Raw genomic sequence first — 22,726 nt, forward strand, 5'->3', positions numbered from 1 at the left:
GTTTTGGATGATTTAGGTTCCATGATAAGTATTAAAGCTTGCAAAAGCAGCTGATTATTCAAAGTCACCTATTAGCTGAAAGCATAATAAGGTGAAAATTATGTTCCAGCATTGCCAAATTAATTCAACTTACAGCCAGACAAATGAAAAATGAAAACTAAAAAGGTAGAATTCAAAAAACCTCTATCATGACCTCTTCTCTATTTGGAGTTGTGACTTTTCTATAGTGTTAGGATAATGAGGCGATGTTGTAATTTTTCTCACAACTGCTCTCCTAGTTATGCTTAATGAAGATCATGTATTTAATGAGGTAATTTGTTGCTGAGTTCTTTGTTTAGGCTTAAGTTAAGCAAAGCCTGTGCACATCTCCTCTAAACACTTTAGTTTTTCATGCAGGCTGAGTTTAAATCCAGTAAAATTAGTAGATGTTTATCATTCACATAAGGTTATGTTGTATTTAGAGGCTTTGAGGACTGAAAAGGATTGAGGTCTTACATGTATTTCTTCAGGAAAATTGAACAATTGGCACAAAGCAGTTCACTAACCATTAGCATAGTTGTGAAAAATTTACACTTCTTGGGAACTCTTCTATACAGATCTTTTGGGATCTGTGAACTTACCTAGGGGTGGAGGGAGTAGGCAAAGGGGAAAGAAGGGAATAAAAAGAGCAAAGCCACAAATGTTTGAACTTCTGTAATTGTTTAAACTCTACCATTTGTCATTTAGCAGATATGTAGCACTGAGAATAATTTTAAAAGGGCAAATTAATCAGAATAGCTTAATTAATATAAAAAGTCATAACATTGATGTGAATCGTTGAAAACATTCCCTAAGGCAGTAGGGTTAAAGCAACAGCAGAAAGTTAAGTAATCGATAAAAAGAAATTAGTTTTAATTAAGTTGATGGTAATTAGATCCTGTACTTCAGAGTATGAGAGCAGTATTACAGCTATCAGCAAAATGTTTTCTCTATGCACAGTGTGAGACAAATGGGCATTTGTACAGTGGAATAGTAGTGTTTTTCTTTATTTTCTCTTAAAGTTTCAGGTTTTGGCTACTGCCATATATACACATTGCAGGTTTGATTTGGTGTTGTAGTAGAGGTGAATAAACCTTAACAGTGATTTTATTTATAAAATTGCTGTTGGAAATTTATTCTTTTGCTTTCCAATCTTTCAATTGCTTTTATGGTTGCATAGAACCTAAAATTCATACAAAGAACCTGTCAAGCCTTTGAATACAGAAGAAACTTTTAGACACATTATGTAACACTCTTACAACCAACACAAACTTACTGATTCCATGCTAAAATAACAGAGGATAAGCCATCCTCATACTCTCAGCAAGTGCTTATAATATATAAATGTATATATACTGTGTATAATATACTGTAATGGGGTCTTCCTTAGCTGTTGCTTTTTATCTACTGCAAAACAGTCTTCAAAGAATGAAAACCTGCAAGTCGGTTTTCAGTTTCCTACTCAATTAATTTAAAACCAATGTGTTCTTCACATTACTTTGATCTTGTATGTATTTGTTTTGTAACCTCTAAAAATAAAGTGAGAGGGAAGTTGATAATGTGCAGTTCTGCTTGAAGATTTGAGCTGGAAATAGAAGATTTTCACTACTGTTTATCTACTTATTAACCACTCATATGTAATTCTCTTTAAATTATTATGTGCTGGATTTACATATGATTTGATTTTTAAAATTAATTCTGGTGATATATTCCTGGGTTTAGATTGCAATCTCCTGTTTGGCTTGTAACAGCCCACATTTCAGGATGTTCTCATGAATCAAATTAGTCACAATGCTGCCTTTCTTGAGCTCTGCAAGGAGCATGGAGGAAAGGGAATTTTTTGGCATTGGCTCTTGGTTTTGATTTCTCTCAGGTAGCAGTGGATTTGGGGTGTTTTGCAGAGACTAAGGAGGTTTGCAGTTGCAGTGGATTTTCATAAGCTCTGTGTCAAAGATCAGCCCTTATGTCCTCACCTTTCAAAGGCTGGGCTGCCATTTTGGTCTGGAAACTTTCTAGCTTCACCAGGTTCCATGGTGTCCTTGTTGGGAAAGAGATTTTGAGTGTTTTACCACTGAGTGTGTTTCGTGCTTCCCTTTGGTTTCTGACAGAGTTTCAGTTTTCTCTTGTAAAATGCTTACACTTTGGTCTGTGTGTGATGTCCCACAAACCAGTTCCTGTTCATGAGGGTATAGGCAAGAGCCTATGGTGTAGAGCTGCCTTTTATGCTTGGCTTTCTGATGGCAGATTTTACAGATTTCTGTTTCCATTGAGCTGTTGGAAGTGCTTGGTTATGTGTGCCCAGCTGTTGCTGATCTTGTACCTTTGAAAAGAAGGCTTATGGCACGCTGATTTCCCATCAGTACTGATCATCAGTTCCATACTGATTTACCTCATTTTCACACTCGAGAGTTTTGGCATGTAAGGACCTCTTCCTGGGAAGGTACTGAACTACTCCTGCATCTGCTAGCAGTGGTACATGGTCACACTACTGTGTGCATTATTCTTGCTCTGGACATGGCTAACTCCAGTATGGACATCAAGTCATGGCATAGTACCTACATGCTTCTGTCTGGTCCAGTTTCTGTTCCATTGACTTGAGGTGATACTTTTTTGTGGAAGTCTTCGCTGTATACAGATTTATCTTTATCTACCAAGATGTTCTTGGAACATTTCTCAGAAGAAAGGATCATACCTGCAAACTGGCCTCACATAGGTAACACTGAGAATGTGTGAATAATCCAGGACATTGAGGTGGTGTTAGTGTCTGTTGGACTCTGATAGCCAAGTGTAAGAGCACCTTGCCCGTCAGTGTACCAGGTGGTCCCTGGGTCAGTACCAAGAGAGGAGAAAGAACTTGAAGATGCGCTCTCATGGTGTCTGGGATGATAGTAGACCTCCCAGACATGGAAGAAAATCCTGCCTCCCTTTTGGCACTTTGGAATCAGCACCAAGAAGGGTACCCATAAATTTTCTGTTGGGAGAAGAGAAGGATACTCCATTCAGACTCAGGATCTGAATACAGAACCAGGACATGTCTGAGACTGTGCTGGGCATCCAGATCTCTTTGTAGAGACAGAAACTCCAGAGACAGCAGCCAAGTGGGTTTGGGAGGAGAGAAGCTCAGGAAATAAGGGAATCAACACAAGGTATGTCACTGCCATGATTTGTTTTGTTTTCCTTAACTTTGGGCTTTGTCTGCATGCTTGGTGGCTGGGTTCGTATATGTGCCACTATATAGTTCATAAAGTGGGTAGATGCAGTTTTTTAATGAGAAGGAAAGCACCCAGTTGTAGGATTTGTTCTTATGATAGAAATGGCAACGCCACACCCTTTTTTTTCCTGTGGATGCTGTCATGCCCCAAGCAGTAATAGAGCAATGGGGAAGTTAGGGTTTAGCTCATATATTGCTTCCGAATTGTAGGACATTAGATCTGACCAGCTCCAAATAATATGACATTTCTACCACAATGTAATTCTTATTTAGACACCAACCTACAAGAGACTAAATTTCAAGATGGTTAATACTATAATTTAGCCCTGATTTACCCAAATTCATATAACTAGTTTACCAAGATATGTTTGTTTCCTTTTTCTTTTTTTTTGGACACAGGTGTCCAAGTGTCTAGGTTGACACTGAAGGTAGAATCCTGATCTCCCATGAGGGTGGTGTGAATTTGCTTTCCTGTCTTCAGCTCACACTGCTTACTTTTCTTTGAGAGAAGAGCAAACTCACCAGTCTTGCTCCCTCCACACTCATTCTGTTAGGACTTCTTTCCTTGACTACAGCCAGATAGATGCAGGTTATCTTGAAGCATTTTGCTGTCCATAGGAAGTAATCCAGTATGAGTCTGTCTGTGGTGTCTCTCCTTTGACTCATTTGAGCAACTGCTCCCTCACATGCTCTAATATAAGCCTGATACATTTGCCTGCCCTGCTTTCCCTTCCTCACCCCAAAGAAGCAAAGGTGACAGAAGAGATCATTATGATTTTGTCCTAAGGATTTAGACACTTAGAATTTAAACGCAAGGTGTCTTCCTGAAAGGCTCTGAAAATCCACTGTGAACTGAGAGGTATTTTTTATACTGAATTCCTCATTACAGAGAGTTTGCTGCACTTGCTCAGTGTTTCTCTTAACCACCTTCTTATGTTTCATTTCAGATGCAACAAATGTACCAATGCCACAGTTGGAGAATTCTGGCTCCCTAGCTGAAGCATTTGATCAGATGTCTGGCAATATAAGTGATGATTCTTGACAAATTTTCCTGACAACAAATGGAAAAGAAGGAAAACATGTTGCTTTTTGACTTCTAGAGAGACATGGGAAGGGACACTGGAGTTTGCAAAATGCATTCTGGAAAATGGAAGTTCGAAGATGATAAACTAAACTGATTTTCTGATTGCCAAGACAAGTCTAGGGAAGAGGACCGAGAAGCTATGGCAGGGAGACTGCATAAGGGGGAAAAGAAGCTGGGAGAGCAAGAGTTCCAGCAGAAGCTGTTCAGGGAGTACATGCATTGCCCGAAGGCTGGCTGCACGGTATGTCCCTCTAAAGGTCCCTATGCATGGGCAGCACGCACCAGCTGCTCAACACAGTGCTTTGGTAAGACCCAAGACAATGTTTGTGAGACTTTCTTCTGGGTCATCCCCGTGGTCCTCAGCCCTTCCCTGTGATGGAAAGAAATTGACAGGAATCCAGACAATCCCTGCTTTTTACTGCTTTTGTTATAAATACCTCCCAGTTGCTGGAGCGTTCTGCTTGTTTCCCCTCTGGGGTTGTTGACACAGCTTTTTACAGTGCTCCTGCACCTTTTCTGTTTTAATAAATGTATTTTAGAGAACTTCTTAGTCTGATAAATAACTAAAGAATTTTAAAGCAATTATAAGTGTTGAAGCGTAGTTTCCCCTCTACCTCAGTGTCGGACAGTATCCCTCATTCAAAATATGTCCTGTCATGAGCATTACCTTTGTTTAAACCTGCCACTGCAACATAGTGAAATCTTCTTCCCAAATATAGGTTGAAAGTGTTCTCTTCTGTTCTGTAGATGCAGTGGCTTTTTCCAAGTCTCAGGCAGTCAAGCTGAAGATAGCAGCCTAGTTCTAAGCATTGCATTTATCTGTCATGTGTTTCTGTAAGTAGCCTGTCCCTTAAGTAGCCTGGGGAACTATTTCAGATGGATTGGTCATTGCTGTTGTGTTCTTGAAAATAAAATCACTAGAGACTGAAGTCCCAGTTAAGCTTTTCCATTGGAGTTACGTGATTTTTCCTTGTAGTTGATGCCAAATTTTGCCCCAAACAGGCAGAGTGACTGCCTAATCAGACTCAGCTTAAGTCAATTAAGCAGGAGGTATTTTTATTAGCGACGCGTCGGAGAAATCACAAAATGGATTTCTGAGTTCACATAGCAAAAGCAAGCCTTATATACAATTTTGGGTATAGGATTACATCAGATCAGATACATAATCATGCATATTTATATGGGGTGTGGTGTAGGCGGAGCGTGGGCGGAGCGTAGGTGGAGACATCTCTTTTGGGGAATTTTCAGGTGGTCGTTCCTGTTGCCTTCATCATAGACGGGGTCTTTCCGATGAGTCTTCCTCTTTAAACTTTTGAACTCTTTTCCTAATTTGGTCAATTCCCGGTGTACTTGGCTTAGATCCCGTGGCTTGGCAAAACCCTTAGGGTCGTTTTGACATTGCTGGCTCTAAACCTGCTTAGCTTATTAGTTTCTCCTATACCTACCTCTTCCCCTGTCATGATGCTCTACCTTTTATCTAATTTATTGCTCTGTTTTCCTAGTGCTGTGCTTTCTCCGTGTGTTCTAGTGCTAGGCCCTTCTTTACATGCTTCTCATTCCATGTTTTAACCCATTACTTCTGGAAGGCTATCTGCTTTAGGGCTTCATAGTGACAGTGAATATCTAAGTATCTTCTTTTGGGCCGTGTGAAAGGAACAGGTTTTGATTTGAATAGTTTGTAACATGAAATTAAAACCAGGTGTCAATGAATCATGCCTTGATTTTGAAGCGCATCCTAGAAAGTGTTGGTCTTTTCAGGGAAAGGCAGGATTTGGAACAGCTCACAACTCTTCAGAGCTCTAGGAAGCCTCCTACAAAATGTTGACAAGCAGTTTCTGCAAATGGTGTTCCAGGAGCTGTTGGGTAGGTCCCCAGAAGTCTGTGTGCTCAGGATGTGTGGGCAAGCAAGAATATCCAGGCTGAAACAGGGTGTCAGGCAGAAACACATTACACTGCTTACATTGGTGCAATGTAAATTCTCTGAGTGGTAACATGAGAAGATTTAGATATGCAGAGTCTAGCCATTAAGCCCCTGCTGTGTGCTTTGGCCCCTGTGCAGAGGGTGCTTGAAAATCAACACATCATGGAAAGTGTTGATTACTGTTTTAAGATTTTGTATTGACACTACTATCTGTGTTTTAATTTGTTTTTAAACTGCTTTCTACAAACTGTTTCCTTACCTACATGTGCTTTGTTGTGCCAAAGAACTCATTTCCCCATAAAACACTTTTCAGCTGATGGATACTGTTAATTTAATACTACACAAAACATTTAAAAAAACCCAATTCTTCTCTTTGTTAAAAAGCTTTCACTGTGTTGATGCATATGCTATCATCATTCCCATTCACATGCAAGTCAAAACAGACATTGAACAGATCACATGTGTTTTTTGTCCTTTTTTCTGTGGTTGGGAAAGCACCAGAAGCATTTACTCTGCAGTCTGTCATGATCTGCAGCAACTGTAGCTGTGACTGCATTATTGTAATCCTGCAGAAAGTAGTGCTAGCTTGCAGGTGTACAGACACACATGTGAACAGATAAATCTCCTTGTCCTGCCCCACAAAGGTCCAAGCACTTCAGTTCAGTGTTGGTTAGCACACAGGTAAATGTTCAGTGTTAATGTGTACTGTAGTCCTACAGAAAGCCCTACTGAAAGCCCCTGAGCCCTACTGAAACCTAATGAACAAATACATTATTTTTTATTCCAAATGCAGATGTAACTATCACAAGGTAGGAGGATGGCATGGGACAAAGATAGATGCTTATTTGAGAAGGTGTTAGCAATTGTTTCAAAATAAACCCCAGGTTTCCAAACTTCCATCCTGCTGATTCTGACGCTACTCTTCATCTCCAGATGACCAAATGTGTACTTTTGGCACCATACTGACATGTTTAGTGTACTAGTATGGTTGGAAGTGAATTAATTTGCTTTGGAAATGGCATTTTGTGCTTTGTAGTTGTTTCCATAGGACATCTTTATTGTGTTTTAAACTTATGGTTGCATGCTTGTAATTGAGTGCTTTGTTTATGTTTAATATAAGAATTAGTGGCATCTAGGAAATAGTAATGGGTTTACTCTTCATGATTTGTGGTGCTTACTGTTTTAGTTTAACTGCTCTGTTTGTCTGTGAAACAGGTTGCCACTGAGAAATTTTAATTTAACTGAGATGTGGGAATTTAAGGCTCTTAATTTTACTAAACAAAATGAGGGTGAGAGAGAAGACAAAGACTGAATTTTGTGCTGGTGTTCAGTGAATCAGTGATAAACCATAAGTCTGTTTCATCTTTGTCAATTTGGGATCCATAACCATGATGTGGAGTTGTTACTTATTTTGTGCAAGAGACTTTGCTCAGTGTGTCATAGCCGGTGTTTTCACATGGCAGAATGGAGGCATTCCATAGCTTTGCATTTCTGATCCATAATGTGTGAAATTTCAAAGGTTATGTTTCATTACATGAGTTTCAGAATGTAGACTTGACATTTATGGAACAAGTAGAAATCTGGGACGATGTTGCTTAATGCAACCGAGTGTTACATGTCTTTGTTGATAATGACTTAATTTTTAACATTCTCAGCGTGTCACGCATTTAAGCTCAAATGAAAGTGGTTTTCTGCATTAATGGTTTATCTGTGTGCTCCATTTATTCATTCTGGGTTTAAAAGATGTGGGAAAGAAAAATAACAAAAAAAATTGCCGAGCAGCAGTAAAATTAGAGCACAGAGGATGACATTTTGCTTCTGGTGCTCTTGGGGAGGTATTTTGCTCCCATCTCCAGTTACGTTTTAGTTTATGTTGTTTCCTTTCATTCCTGCTTGAAAGATGACTTTGAGTTTTTACTGAAGACAGTCAAACATTGTGTCACATGGGTGAAGAAGTCCTTCCTGTGTTAAGATCAGCTAAACATGAAATTACTATTCTTAAGAGCATATAATGGCATTCATGAAACCTCCAAAATACTGCTATACTCCAGTAGGGATAGAAACTCTCTGAAAAGCAGAAGGAGCCTTGCTCTTGTCACCTCTTTATTTAAAAAAACCCACTTGGAATTAGAAGTTCACTGTTAATTTCATGGTGTTTTTCTTTTGTCATCTATCTTCAGAGTTTATGTTTTCTTAATTTTCATCTTTTTTATTTTATTTTGAATTCTTTGGATGAAAATGTATTGATAGTTTACTTAAAGATTTTGGCAATAAAAATAACTTCATTAAACCAAATAATTATGCCAAGCATTGTATAATGACCATGGCAGTGTTATTCAACAGATGGTCACAGGTTCATTTTTATGAATGGGAATACTGGGAATTCTCCATACTCATTATGTGCGAGAGATTCACAGATGTCCTTTGCAAATCTGCTTGTGAAAGGCTGGATGTAAGTATTATGTTTTGGTGGTAATTTTAAGAGAGCTTGTAATGTTTTAACTTGTATATTACATGAACTTTCATTTCCTTTCATTTTTAAAAATTTATTTGTTGTACAAATAGGATGGTAGTAATGTCTTACAGAATACTACAACAGTGATAAGTTCTAGGTATTTAAAACGTGCAGCTTTTTTAACTCAAGCATTTAGCATTAACTGATTGAATGCATTTGAAATGTAAACATAGCATCTCATTAAAGAAAAATATTCTTTATTTGAGCTATCATATACACTACATGTGTTTTTCTCTAATTTACCATAATCAAAATGACACCTTACCATTTGGTAAAATCATCATCTGTTTCTTGCAGTTCTGTAGGAAGTCCAGCTAGGAGGTTATATATCTCTAAATATGGATGAGATGGAAAAGGCTGTGTCTGTGAAAGATGACAATGTAGTATGTGTTAGTTACTGTTTCCATATCTACAGTGATATCTGGAACCATTTTTCCGTGGAATAAGTTACAACATTTCTCATTTTCTTCAGTGCTAGTTATAAATTTGATTTATTTGGCCGTGGTGACTAGGAAAGCACTAAATTAGCTTGGCGCACTAAAAGCTCAGTATAGCAGGCATTTGGTGCATGTTTCACTTGGAGTAATCTCATTGACTTCCCAGCTAAGTAGAATTAATCTTGGGTTACAAGATTCTTGTCTTATCCTACAGTAGTCTTGTATTCTAAAATGAATGTCCCTCAGGCTAGGTATAGAGGAGTTATACATTTGTCCTCAGTGGAGACTACAGAGATTGTCCTTCCGTTGTACTTAACTCCTTCTGGGGTTTGACTTCCCTTGTAACTGGGTGTCAGTCAGCAGTTTCTCCTGCTGCTGGGTTGTATTGCAAAGACTTGTCTGCCCAAAAATGTCAGATCCTGCAGCTTCAAATTCAGGGGAGAAATTACCACAAAATTGTTGTGATTAGCTGGGCGTATCACAACAAAGATGTCTGTGCAGAATCTCAGCCATCTCTTTACCCTGCAAATCATATGTTAGATTATTTACTTGGTATCTTTGTACCCACTTCCCCCATCTTACATCTTTCATTTCACAAATGAAAAGACAGGGAGGCATGGGAAAGGTTATGTTTCTATTCTCTGTACTCAGGGTAATCCACTGGTAATTTGTTAACTTTCTGTTAAAAGTTTTGCTTAGATTTAACATCTATATTGTGAGGGGTTGGGTTTTGGGGTTGGGTTTTTTTTTTGTTTTTTTGGTTTGTTTGTTTGTTTGTTTTGGTTTTGATTTTTTTTGTTTGTTTGTTTTTTTGGGGTTTTTTTGTTCTACAGACTGTCCTTCAGGTGTGTGTAGCTTTACTGTCAGCTTGATTTTCAGATTCACTTGGGCCCTTTTTGGTGATCAGTTCCTTGCGCTGTGAAACTGGAGGAGCTGGGGAAGGGCCTGGCAGTGAATCAATGCATGTTTGGGAAAAAGAAACCCTGAAAAACAAATGTTTGTCAAAGGGAAATGGTGTCTTTAAGGTTTTTGCTTGACCCTTGTATATAGAGGTGCTTAGGCTGTAGCTAGAGAAGTGCGCTGTGCCTCGAAGTAAATAGTTCTGGTAGCTTTGGCTGCTCCCAGCTGTATTTCCTCATCTGATTGTCCAGGGAGTGTCTTGCATTAGTGCTCCATGGGCATGAGTTGGCCTATGCTTCTTGTAAATACCAGATCAGTTGCATAAATGTGTGCTTAAGGACCACAAGGTGCCCTGCCAGCAACAGAAAAGAAGGTAAGTGGTGCTCCTGTCAAATATTGGGTACCGCTGCCCTTGCTCCAGCAGCACGTGTGCCAGCTGAAGTGTATGAACACTGTGTGCCTGTCACTGGTGGTGGATACACTGCTGGTTCCTTTCTCTCCTTCATGGGAGTTCAGTCTAAGCATTGAAAATCAACTGTGGGGCTTTGACAAAGAATCTGCCTTTGCCTCAGTGGCTGTATAAATCATTAAAATGGTGTTTCCATGGATGCTGGCTGCAAGGCTCTGAAACCTTGGTGAGGGTGGAAATTGTCTTGGAAAGTCAGGAGGAGGCAGGAGGACAACATGGAGCATTGTTTGGGCTCTAACCATTTGCCTTGGGTGGAGGAAATGAGGATGACATGAGGCAAATCAGGCAGTGGGGCACCATGATATGAAGTTGTGTTATATTGGTATATTGGTGGTGCAGACATTGCCAGTCTTTTCAGTTAATTTTTAATGAACTTTTTCCCACTGTCTCCATGGTATTACTGTTAATTAAGGATCACCTGATTTGCCACTTTGGTTTGTAGGGTCATTTTGAGGAATTTTGAAGAAATGTTAACACTTTAGAATTTTCCATCCACAAGTCAGACTGTGCTCGCTTGATACCAGTATGAAATTTCTGTCTCAAAAATGTTTGAAGTAACAGCTGTTCTTTTTGGCGTTCTGCTGCTTCTTTGGTTCAGTGTAGATCTGACCAGCTTCCTCTCTTTGTTTGATTTCAAGTGTTCTAATTTGATTTTTATTGCACAGTGCTTACATGTCCTTTCAGAAGTACAATAAAATGGGTTAATCCATGAAATAGCTTCTCTGTGGCCTGGTGTATTTTATGTTGTGTAGAGTGTTATTTAGAGGAATAGACCAATATCGATTTCTTTCTTCTCAGAGGTTTTTTTCCCTATTATTTAGCTATGTGAACAATTTGGAAAGGTATTACAATCCATTAAAGTTACAGACTTAAACCTTATAGGGCATAAGTCATTTATGCTCATAAACCTTTGGGATAATTCATATCAAATATGTACCTTGTTGATATGGTATTACTTTAATAAATCTCTCAAGTTCATAACACAAATCACAATTGTAAAAATAGAGTGCACAGTAAGAATGGAGAAAAATAGACAGGAGGCTAGGAGAAGTCTGTATTAAGCCCAGCCCATTCTGATTAATTCCAGAATTTTAATGCTTGCAGATGTATTAATTGGCAGGTATTCTTATTTTTATGTTTTAAGACCTTTTGAATGATATATAATTTTCCATATAAAGCAGTCTGATGGATATTTGCTATTTCTAATCTGTAGATATTTTATATTACATTATCAGCCCTGTATTTGATACATTTATGAAACACAAAGCACTACCATTTGTAGAGATTTATTCGTGTATCATTTTCCCCCAGATTTGCCAGAACACCATCATGTTCGTGTTCTGAAGGTTAATGCCCAAAGTCAAACAGACAGAAGCCAAATGCTGCAAGGTTTCCAAGATTAGGACTGATTCCCTTCACGAAAATAAATGATTCCTGCCATGTTCAGTGATTTTGTGCAGCACTACTCACGGCTGAGTGAGTGCATCAATACTGTAGTCCTTACATGCTGTACATACTGATGACACTCTGTGTTAACTTGATTGACTGAGCAGTATACTGGAGAGGATGCACCTGCGAGAGATGTGCAGACATATATATTTTTATTCTGGTTTTGAAACATTTTGGGTTTACTTTTTTTTTTTTTGGAAGTCTTAGTTTCACATTTCATGGGTTATCATGTTGTGCTGTTAAGGTAGAGCAAACAGTTACGTGCTTCTTTGTTGTCAAAATGGATTGGAAAATGATCTAAGGTGCATCTTCTTTCTCTATAAAAAAAGGAGAAAAAGCCTGATTTTGTATTTTAAAAGAAAATGACATAAAGAGGATGAGTGTGAAGTCTGGCAAGTCAGTAGCTGTGTAAATTATGCTTATTTTAAGGGATTCAGTTTAATGGTAGAAAAATGTCATGCGTAATTCACTTATAAGCATTATTTTTTGCTACAGTTATATGTTTTGTTATCGTTTTTGTAGGCTTTGAGACAACAGCAGAAAAGAAGAAATGGAGTCTCAATGATGGTAAACAAGACTGTTCCTCGTGTTGTTTTGACACCATTAAAGGTGTCCGATGAGCAGTCGGATTCACCTTCAGGTAAATAGCTAAAGGACCGTTTGCAAGATCAGCTCTGGTCACAGAGCCTTCCTCTGAATCAGATGTGTAGCATACAGAATTTGGAATTGCTGAAATACTGTTTCCACTGGGTGGCTTTGTTTAACGTCTTTATTTCTTTATCAAGACTCGTGTCTCAAGGCTGGAGATTTTTCTTTAATAAAGAGCTGAAGGCACACAGTAAAATGACAATTGGTAATAGCAGCAGCTTTAAAGGAATGCAAAGTAACATTTTGTTTGGCTCTGGAGCTCTAATAGAAGACCACATGCTGGTATTCAGTGCCATAAAAAGAGGAGGGGGGGAAAGGCAAGCTTCTCCGTGAATGTGAATTTGTGTCTCAGTTCTGCATTGCAATACTCAAATCCTTTTGTTAGCTTTTCTTCTTATACCATGCTTATCACTGCAGCATAACCTTGCCCTTTAGCTCTGGTGATTAAGTTACTTCATTTTAAGAGATTTCTGTGTCTATGTTTAACACAAATTGACAATTGTATTTCCAAACATATCTTTTCTTTAAATGTTTCTTCAAAAAGAAATTATCTTTTTTTCAGCCTTAGGTTGCTTTACTGCCCCATAACTTAAGGTTAAAATATTTTTAAAATATCTCCTGGGCATTATAGAACTATGTTATTTTTATTAGATCGCTGAACATTTTTATTGACTGCAGTGTTCAGTAAACTTTAGTTTTCAGCACTTAATTGATTTATTGAGCTTTTACATCCAGTTCCTCTGATGAGGAGGAATTGTATTGTGACCAGAAAAGTATATTGCCTTTCGCCAAGAAAATGTCAATTTTTTAAAAATCCTATTTTTGTTTTGTTTATGGTGTAGGGGGTGCTGAGGGGATTGTTAGTAAAAGTGCAAAAGCATCATATTTGAGGGATTTTACTTTTTCTAAAGGATCGGAATCTAAAAATGGCGAAGCAGATGGTTCTGATAAAGAGATGAAACATGGGCAAAAGTCTCCAACTGGAAAGCAAACAAGCCAGCACTTAAAGAGATTAAAAAAATCTGGTTTAGGTGAGTAGGAGTAAAATAAATATCTTACTTGTAATACTGATAGTTTTCTAAACTCTTTGTTCGCTTGGAAAGTTTTATTTTTCTGTTTACCTGTCCCTTTTTCAAACTCAGCAGCTGATCCTTTCTCAAGAAGACATCTTTCTGTCTACCTGGAAAATCCATGGTCAGTTTTTTTTTCGTCCTCAGTGGTTGCTTTTTAAAGTTTGACAGACATAAGCAATTGCAGGCAGAGAGGTGATTTAGCAATTAGATTCTGATTGTTATGTAATGATTTTTTGGGGGATGGGGGCGGTGTGTAACAGATATTCTTTCTTCATGGTGAATTTGCTTGCCTAATGTGCAATTGTTCCCAGAGAAAGTAGCATATTTGCTTACATCCTTGCCCAATTAGAAGTTAACATTCTCTTTTCTTCATTTGCGTTATTGCATGTCATATAGAGATTTGGCATAAAGGTTTTGGTTGGTTCTTCTTTGGTTGATTTACTTCTTCAATTGGATCTGTAACTGTTTTGAAGCTACGTCTCTTGAGGTGGTAGATACAGTTTTTGATTTTATTTTCTGTGGGTTTTTTTGGTGAGGTTCGTGGATCACGTTCTGTAATTAACAAAGAATTTTCTCTGAAGAGATACTAAGAGTAAATTCTAAATCTCCATGTCATAGGCAGATTTTCCTGCCCTGCATGAAATTTAATTGGAAAAGTTCCCTAGGGAGCACAAAATGTAGTGTTCACTAAGACTCTTGTCTCTGCTTAAGTGAAGTCAAAGAATGACATAACTGTTTCTTTATCTTTAGAAAGTACTTTTTACATTCAGCAGAATGCTGAATCATTTAGAGAAGTATTTTGCAATGTGGCCATGTTGCAAGAGATAACAAAAAAGCTTTTCATAGTGCTAAATGCTAGAAGTCATTTTATGTCTGTCTTTGTGGGAATAAGATTGTTCTTCTTAATTAATCATCCAGCCTAGTCCTATTTTTATATATAATGATCCTGTAAAATAGCTCCAAGGCACTTTACTTCCTAAATGCCATAGGAGAGTTGTTCAATGTGCTATTGCCAGTTCCTGGCAGTGTAAGCTATAAGCCTTATTGCATCACAGCCTCCCATGAAAGTGTACTTTGGTTCCATACATGATCTTTCTGCAGATTATCAATCAGTCCCATGTGGATAGCTGGTTCTCTATGTTGATCCAACATCATTATTCAAAATAGACAATATTACAGTATTACAGCTTTTGTATATATTCCTCCCTATCTTCAGTTATGACATCAACTGTTGGCTCATGATATCAAATGAATTAATTAAGGGTTTTTTGGTGGATTTTGGTAATTAAACCTATTGGCCTTTTGTGACACCACACATGAAGTGCAGGGAACTTTGTGTAAGGTTTAAGGGTTTCTGTTCTTGTACCTGTTGAAATGTTTCTCTCATGACACAGCATTTCTTGGGATGCTAGAAGTGCAGTTGTAGAGCAGCTTTGAGGACAGGTCCAGGGTCCTGTGTAGTGCACAATTCAGGTCCAGATATTGTTTGGTTGTCTGAAACTCTGCTGATGTGCCCAACATTCACGACATGTTGTGTTTAGTAGACCTTCTGAGCTCTGATTAATTAAGATTAATTTTTTTTTCCATTTTAGTTAACAGATTTTGCCAACAGTGTAATTTCTGTCCTTTTTCTGTTTTCATTTTCATATCTTGATGTAGATTTATGGTGCTCTCATCTCCTTATGGTTAATTCTCTGTGTTGAGGAGTAAACTCTTATTTTCCAAGTCTGCAAGCCTGAGTTTCTCTCTTGTCTTACAGCTTCTATTTCTGATTTGGACAGTGATACCCTTGAACTGTATAAGGGTTCAAAGTGTCTTTCTGTGTGGAAAACAACATAAAAAACACTGGCACATGTTTTGTCATAAACTCTTCTCAGCTATGATTAGTGATGCAGTAGTGTCATACTTCCATGCTGCTCCCAAGTACTTCACTAAATCTTATTACAAACTTGGGACCTGCTATACAGAACCTAAATTAGCCATAGGAAGGGTGCAGGAGACAGAATTTGTTGTTTTTCTGAACAGATTTTGAGAGTTTTTTTTAAAGTAGAACTGTGGTGGGCACCCACAGTTTGCTACACACACAGAAGCAATACACACATTTCTTCCAGAAGCTGATAAAACCCCCATAGTACTCTGTAAGTGATAGAAGGCCAAATAAATCAGAAAATGTAGATTTGAAGGCCAAATAAATCAGAAAATGTAGATTTGACTCTTTGTCTTCGGCCTTTAATGCTATGAGAGTATCTGCCACTGAAGGATGTTACTGATTTTGCAGTCATGTATCTTATTTCAGTTTGAATTATCTCTGTGTGTATGCCTTCCCAAAGGATATGAAGCTCTAGCTGGGGAAAATGTTACTCTAATTTGAAGTCACTTACAAGATGGGGATATGTATTTTGTATTGATTAAAACAAAGAATATACATACAGGCATTAAAATTCAGTGCATCATACAACTTGTGTTATGCTCAGGGACTGTGTTCTTTTTACATTTATATTTAGTGGGTGGAACAGATGGTGAGGATAGTTTATTGTGATGCATTCATGAAAATGGGCACTTCTTCCATGCAATTGTCCTGTATAACAGGGCATTCATTTGTTGGTAATGGAGTCTTAGCTGTACTGAAATAGAGTATGCTAGAAATGTGTGTTGGAAAAGGTTATTCTGTGCTGAGTGCAAAGTAGTTCTTGTCTCATTCAGTTATATTCAGCTGCTGAAAAATAAAATAAAATTACAAGAATGTTTACAGGAGGCTGTGACTGAAGTGGAGCTTTTAGAATTTACAAGTCTTCATTTTCTTGCATATGGCATATGTATATTTTGTAGTTACAGACTTTCAGGGAAGAGACCACCCACCATAGGTCGTCTAAGAAATCCAAAGCATAGTTGCATTCCTTCTATTGTGATTACTGTTAAGTTACTACTTGTTGCTTGTAGCATTTGAGGCATTCCTAATAATCAGTATGCCCAAATTTTTTCATTTTTAAAACATATTTAGTCTTCTTAACATGTCAGTTTTAATTGTTGCTGAGAGGTCCTATGTAAATGCCAAATGCCATCATTCATCATAGCAGTGGAATAATCTTTTAATCACTTTTTTAGGTATTCTGATGGAGTTTTTTATATAGTTCAGACCCCTCTTACACCATTTTTGAAATACTTGAAAGTACAACAAACTGAAACCTGAAGAAGCTTCCTGGGAGGGTTTAGAAGCTTTTGAGAAGCTTTTTCCAGCCACCTGAACTTTGATATGTTAAGACTTAGAGGAAAAAAAGGATTGTAGCAGTATATAAGCACCTTGAAGCACATAGCTCTTTAGGAAACTTTAAAAAGTATTTTCTAAACATTATCCTAGAAATACTAACAAAATCAGACCAGACAGGATCTCCAGTGGTCATCAAATTTGTTCATCATAGGTCAAAATCAGGTATGCATCTGTTATTACTGACAGGTATTTGTCTAACATATTCTTAAGACATTTTGATGGAGACTGTAGTACCTCCCTATGGATTTAATTCAGCATCTCCTTGTTCTTGGTGGCTGAAAGCTTTCTTTTCCCAGCATCTTAACAGATATATTTCTTACTGTGCAAGAGTTTAAGATGATAGCCTTTCTGTCCACTGGGTAAAATAAGAAGACATTATGCTGTAGTGCTGTGCAGGAACCATATGTTTGTTTCCCTTTCCCTCTGCTTTGTCTTTATCTTACTCCTGTGTTTGTATCGTTCCTCTCATACCTTGTTCACTGATCTCACAATTCCTGCTGCTGCCTTGTGTGTTTTGATCATTTTAGATCTTAGTTCTTAGGAAAATTCTGAAAAATTCTTTTGGTTTTTGTTGTTAATGTTTTCAAACATTGACATGTTAAATATTCTCATCTCTTTGATCACTCTCTATTCACACAGGTTTTAGCAGGTGCAGTGGGACAAGTTCTGTAGGCCATAGGGCACTGCTGATGGCAAAAGAGAAGCTGTCCATAATTATTGATTCACATCAGCCTCATCAAGCAGCCTTTTGCTTGGAAATAGGTGCTGGTATAATTATTGTTGATGACATGACAGGATTATTTTCTGCAGCTGTTGAGTTGGTCTCAAGCTGGAAGTAAGAATATGTCAGTTGTGATGTTTACAGAAACATAAGAGATTAAGAGACAAATGCATTTTGTCTCTTTATTATAAAATAAAAATACTTTATATTCAAGACACAAATATTTTTTTTTATAATTATACAAATATAAAAGCTGTTAAGACACCTAGAAAAGGCTGTGTTACCCTTCTCAGAGTACCATTTCTCTAGAGCTTATTGTATTATACAGTAAAAGCGAAAAACTTAAAAAGAAGACTTATTCCTACTCTCTTCCTTTATTTATGTTTAAAGTTATTTCTGTTTATTTACTCCAGGACATTTGAAATGGACCAAAGCTGAGGATATTGACATAGAAACACCGGGATCTATTCTAGTGAACACTAACCTGAGGGCTTTAATAAATAAACACACCTTTGCTTCTTTACCTCAGCATTTTCAACAATACCTCCTGCTTTTGCTTCCAGAAGTAGACAGGCAGGTAAGTAGCATCATAAAATGTTTCTATTTTTAATGAGACTTTTTTACAGCATGTTTGTATAGGCTGATTTGACTGACTAGGAATCGTTCCAGGAAAAAATTAGAAAATCTCCATACTTCCTTAGGTAAAAGTGTTAGATGTAGAATGACTGTAAAGTTTGTCTGTGGAAACCAGCTCCTGCTTCTTTGCTTCCTCAAAACTCTGCAGGTCCCTGATTTGTCTGAATGGAAACTGGGCAGCAAATCTTTCAAACTTGCCAAATCATTTAATTAGCTTTTCTACCTATGGTGTTGAAGATAAACTTCTCATTCTCAAGACTTCCTTTATTTTGAGTCTCTTTTCACCTGTGATCTTTCTTGGTGCTCTGCCAGCAATGTCCAGGTCAACATTAGTCAATTAGTCAATATTTGTCCTCCTGCTCTTCATCTTTTGCACAAGCCTACAAAAGCTCTCTCAGCTCCACTGCGCTGAATCCACTTATTCACACCTTTTATAAGGAATATCTTCTCCAGAACTTATGGCTGTGTGCTCAGATCTGTTGAGAGAACGATTTGGATAGAAACAGGCTGGAAATAAAATTTCAGTTTTGTGGTCTTTCCTACAATGTCTGGTCCTTCCTGCATTTGTTGGTCAGATTGAAGGGTTTCTTAGAGAGAGAAAAAAAAAGTCTTTCTAGCATGTCTAGTAGTTAAAATAGATGAGAGATTTCATTTACTCACCTGCCTCACTTAGGGATTCAAACAGTCTTACCAATTTTCAATGGGGAATACTCATGCACTTAATTCAGACTCATTAACTTACACAAATAAGGCATTATATTTTTTGCAGATGGTCAGTATCCCTCTTTTAATATAGTAAATAGAGAATGTAGATCACTTAAATGAGTAATTAAAACCTGCATCTTAAATCAGTATTTCATTTCAGTGTTGCAGGTTTTATTATTTAAACTGTTAGCAGTTAGTCTGCCACTAAAGCAGGGAGAAGAAGTGCAATGTGACACAAAAAGAGAAAAAAAATTATATTAATGTACATTTACTCGGCCTCTTATCAAATTAGATACTGTATGTTGTGGACCACAATTCTGTATTTAATAACAGAATGCTTGAGAAAGAACATCAGAACAAGTTCCATAGTAGAAAAAATATAAATGTATTTATTCTCAAGCTCCCACAACGCAAAGTATTGACAAGTCTTAAGAAAAGTTTTTTCCCTGCTGTCAAACAGATTTTAACTTAGTGTCCAGCAAATATTTTTCTGATAGTTTTGATTTTTTGTTCTCTTTCTAGTTATTTCATCAGAAAAGATTAAAAAAAATGTACTAGGTAAAATCATGTTTTCTCTCCAACCATCAAAGACCCAATGTTCATAAATTACATTTCAAGTATGGGGTCTTTATTTAGAACTTTTATACTTTAAAATTTATTTTTAAAAATGGAATATCTACAAGTGACAAGCCACTTACCTTCTTATCAGTATCCTTACAGCAGAGTTTTTTGGCAAGAAAATCAAGAGAATATTTTTTGCATTTAAACATGCTTCACTAGTTAAAAGCAGTGCATTTTTTTTCACTTTTATTTCAAAAACCATTCACATAATGCATAAAATATGTTATTTCAGAGGCCCAACACTGCATAATTGGGCACTGTTACTTCACAAGCAAATGTTGTGATGAGACATTTGCAGGTGTCCTCTCTGTCATCTTCTCACAGCATTCTGTGGGTTTGTGTAGCATCCCAGGTTTTCACCTGCATTTGGAAGGCAGGAGTCACCTGTCATCTCTGGAAGTTTAATGGAAATATTTGGCCTCTAAGTGTGAAAGTTGGAAAATTATGTTCAGGTGGAGAGTGGAATAGCCCTGAACCCTCCCTTTGCAGAAGTCTTGGCAGAGGAAGGAATGCAATTCTTTTCTTGATGTCTGAGAATATGTCCTCAGCTATGCCTGAAGTGTGGCATCCCAGATGCAGACTGATGAAAGCAATTGAACTGATGTTCTTTTCCTTCCTGTGGCAAGTGGAAAATGCCAGTGTAATGCTCATGGATCAAATAAAAGGATGGAGAATTTTAGCCAGGGAGTTCTGGTGGGAGTCTCTGCTGTTGGTCACTCTGACTGAACAAGGCAAGAGTATTCAGTTTTCCTCTTTTATTTCTACTTTCTAAATCAAATGGGGCATCAGGCAAGCTATACTATTCTTTGGGTTAGCTGCACATCTCTTGGGGTTCAGTTTTATTGTTTTATATTGGCCTTTCTTTGATTCATCTGAAAATTCTTATTTTGCTTTTCTGGCTCAGAATTGTTTCCTCCCTGTGTGCTGCTCTGCAATTGGCTGCTGTTGTCTTCCCCAGAGAAAGCTGCATTTCTGTCTTGCCATGTGGATAGAGTATGTGAAGTACTGTAATAAATGGCGCTATAAAAATGTAATAGAGTTATGCTATTTGTGTATATATAGTGATCTGTGAAATAAATTACTAATGAAGTGCAGTTTCATTTAGGCTTTATTACTGCTTCACATAGAAAAACCCCATGATGAATGATTCTTTGTCATTTCTGTCATAAACACCATTTTTCTGGGTGGTATAACTCCTCCTCCTTAAATCGTACTCAGCCAAAACTTGTCATGCATGTGTCACTTTGAATAAGCATTTTTAGAAACCATTAGTTAAGGGAGTTGAGGTTTTCTGGGTTTTTGTGTGCAAGTGTTTATTATAAATAAATGACTTCTGTCTCAACCTTGGTTAGTCTAATGCGTTCAAGAAAAGTTCAGGGACAAGTTAGGAGCTTGTTGGGATGCGTTTTCTGATCGTTTTTCATTTTCAAGTGTTGTGATTGATATCAGGCAGCCATTGGAGCCCATGGAACAGAAAGCCTTAGGAAAGATGTCCCAGAATGGAAGAAGTCAAGAACTATTCTTCTGATGTTCATGCTGTCCCTACTCCAGCTAGATTTTTGACGAAGTGTAAGAATAGGGTCATTGGTTTTTTTTCCCCTTGGGAAAAGATAAATTGTATCATGAGTTATAATTACAATTTAAATTTATTTCAGATGGCATATTAGTTTAAATTCTATTTCAGTAGCAATGAGGCCTTTGTGTAATTTTCTGTATTAAAAATGCCTGTAAAAGAAGTTGGAGCAAGTTGGCAGTTATGGTAGATGCATTTTATCAAGGATTTTTTTTTGTTTTGATTTGGATTCAGAGGGAATAAGTATGTAGACATTGTTCAAGTCATAGAAACAAAGAATGTCCTGAGTTGGAAGGGGCCATGAGGGTCATCCAGTCAAGCTTCTTACCCTGCGCAGGACAGCCCCAAGAATCATAGCATGCGCATTGTCCAAATGCTTCTTGAGCTCTGTCAGGCTTGGTGCTGTGACCATTTCCCTGGGGAGCGTGTTCCAGTGCCCAAACACCCTCTGGGTGAAGAACCTTTCCCTAATACCCAACCTAAACCTCCCCTGACACGACTTCAGGCCATTCCCTCGTGTCCTCATCACCACAGGTCATACCTGAGAAGCAGCCATGTCCCAGACTTGTCTGTTTAGCAGACTGCTCCAAAATCTTGCATCACTGCATACCAGGAACCTCATGACTGAAATTTGAACATCCAGATTTTCAGCTCCTCATTAATCTGTATGGATTCAAAGACTCAAAATCCTTGAAGCTCAGCTGATACAGAAACCTGTTGGGTGATTCCCTGGGAGACCCTCATGACTGAGCTGGAAATATAAAAAACATGCAGGTATAGAAACTATATGGAAGGAAAAATCTCTGCACAAGATATTTAAGTTATCACAAATTCCAGCAAGGTATTTTGCTTTACAGCTCTAATTAGAACAATCTACAGCTAAGGAACAATGGATTTTTCATCAAATACCTACTTCTGACATGGATACATCAAGCTGATCATTACATGTAACAGAAGCCTTCTTGACTACCTCTCAGCAAATACTCACCTTCAAAGCAGGAAATTTTTCTGTATATCTAGATTGCTGTATGGCATCAGTGAGTCTTCAAATATTAATTAAACAATGTATACTGTGCAAGGATGGGTAACAGGTCTGTACAACAGGCTGCTGAAAATGAGTGGCAGTTGGCAATGTTGTGTCTACACCAACTTTCCATGTTGGTGCTCCTGGGAAGTCAAATTCCTGCTCTTAACACGGGGGGAATGGGCAAAAGGAAGGGAAACACACCCACCTACTTAGCTTCCAAAAAGAAATGGAACTTTATCTGAAGAGTAGCAGAAAGCTGAAGTGATTTTACTCATCCTTAGAGTGCTAAACAAAATGTTCTCTCCTGAGTGCTCTGAAAAAAAAGTGTGTCTTTCCAGACTCCATGACTGCTTAACGCCCTTCTGATCTTTGAGAATTTAACTCCGTCTTGCATTTTCTCTTCTGGCAATACTGGGCTCATTGAGTCTCTTGTGATTTGCACCTACCCTG

General features: G+C 37.7%; 1 protein-coding gene across 4 annotated transcripts in view; it reads left to right on the forward strand.

Moving 5' to 3' along the window:
• Positions 1-22,726, forward strand: part of ASXL3 (ASXL transcriptional regulator 3) — a 128,860-nt gene that overhangs the window by 68,911 nt on the left and 37,223 nt on the right. For 2 of the 4 annotated variants that reach the window (XM_064706041.1, XM_064706038.1), the window contains 3 exons: positions 12,527-12,644; positions 13,564-13,683; positions 18,128-18,291. In XM_064706041.1, the coding sequence (XP_064562111.1) occupies positions 12,527-12,644; positions 13,564-13,683; positions 18,128-18,291 (402 nt within the window). Of the gene's footprint in view, positions 1-2,877; positions 3,165-4,176; positions 4,555-12,526; positions 12,645-13,563; positions 13,684-18,127; positions 18,292-22,726 lie in introns of those variants that run through there. The other 2 variants (XM_064706040.1, XM_064706039.1) reach the window with 2 other exon arrangements.

This window comes from Zonotrichia leucophrys, chromosome 2, assembly GCF_028769735.1.
Source record: "Zonotrichia leucophrys gambelii isolate GWCS_2022_RI chromosome 2, RI_Zleu_2.0, whole genome shotgun sequence".
Classification (NCBI taxonomy): domain Eukaryota; kingdom Metazoa; phylum Chordata; class Aves; order Passeriformes; family Passerellidae; genus Zonotrichia; species Zonotrichia leucophrys.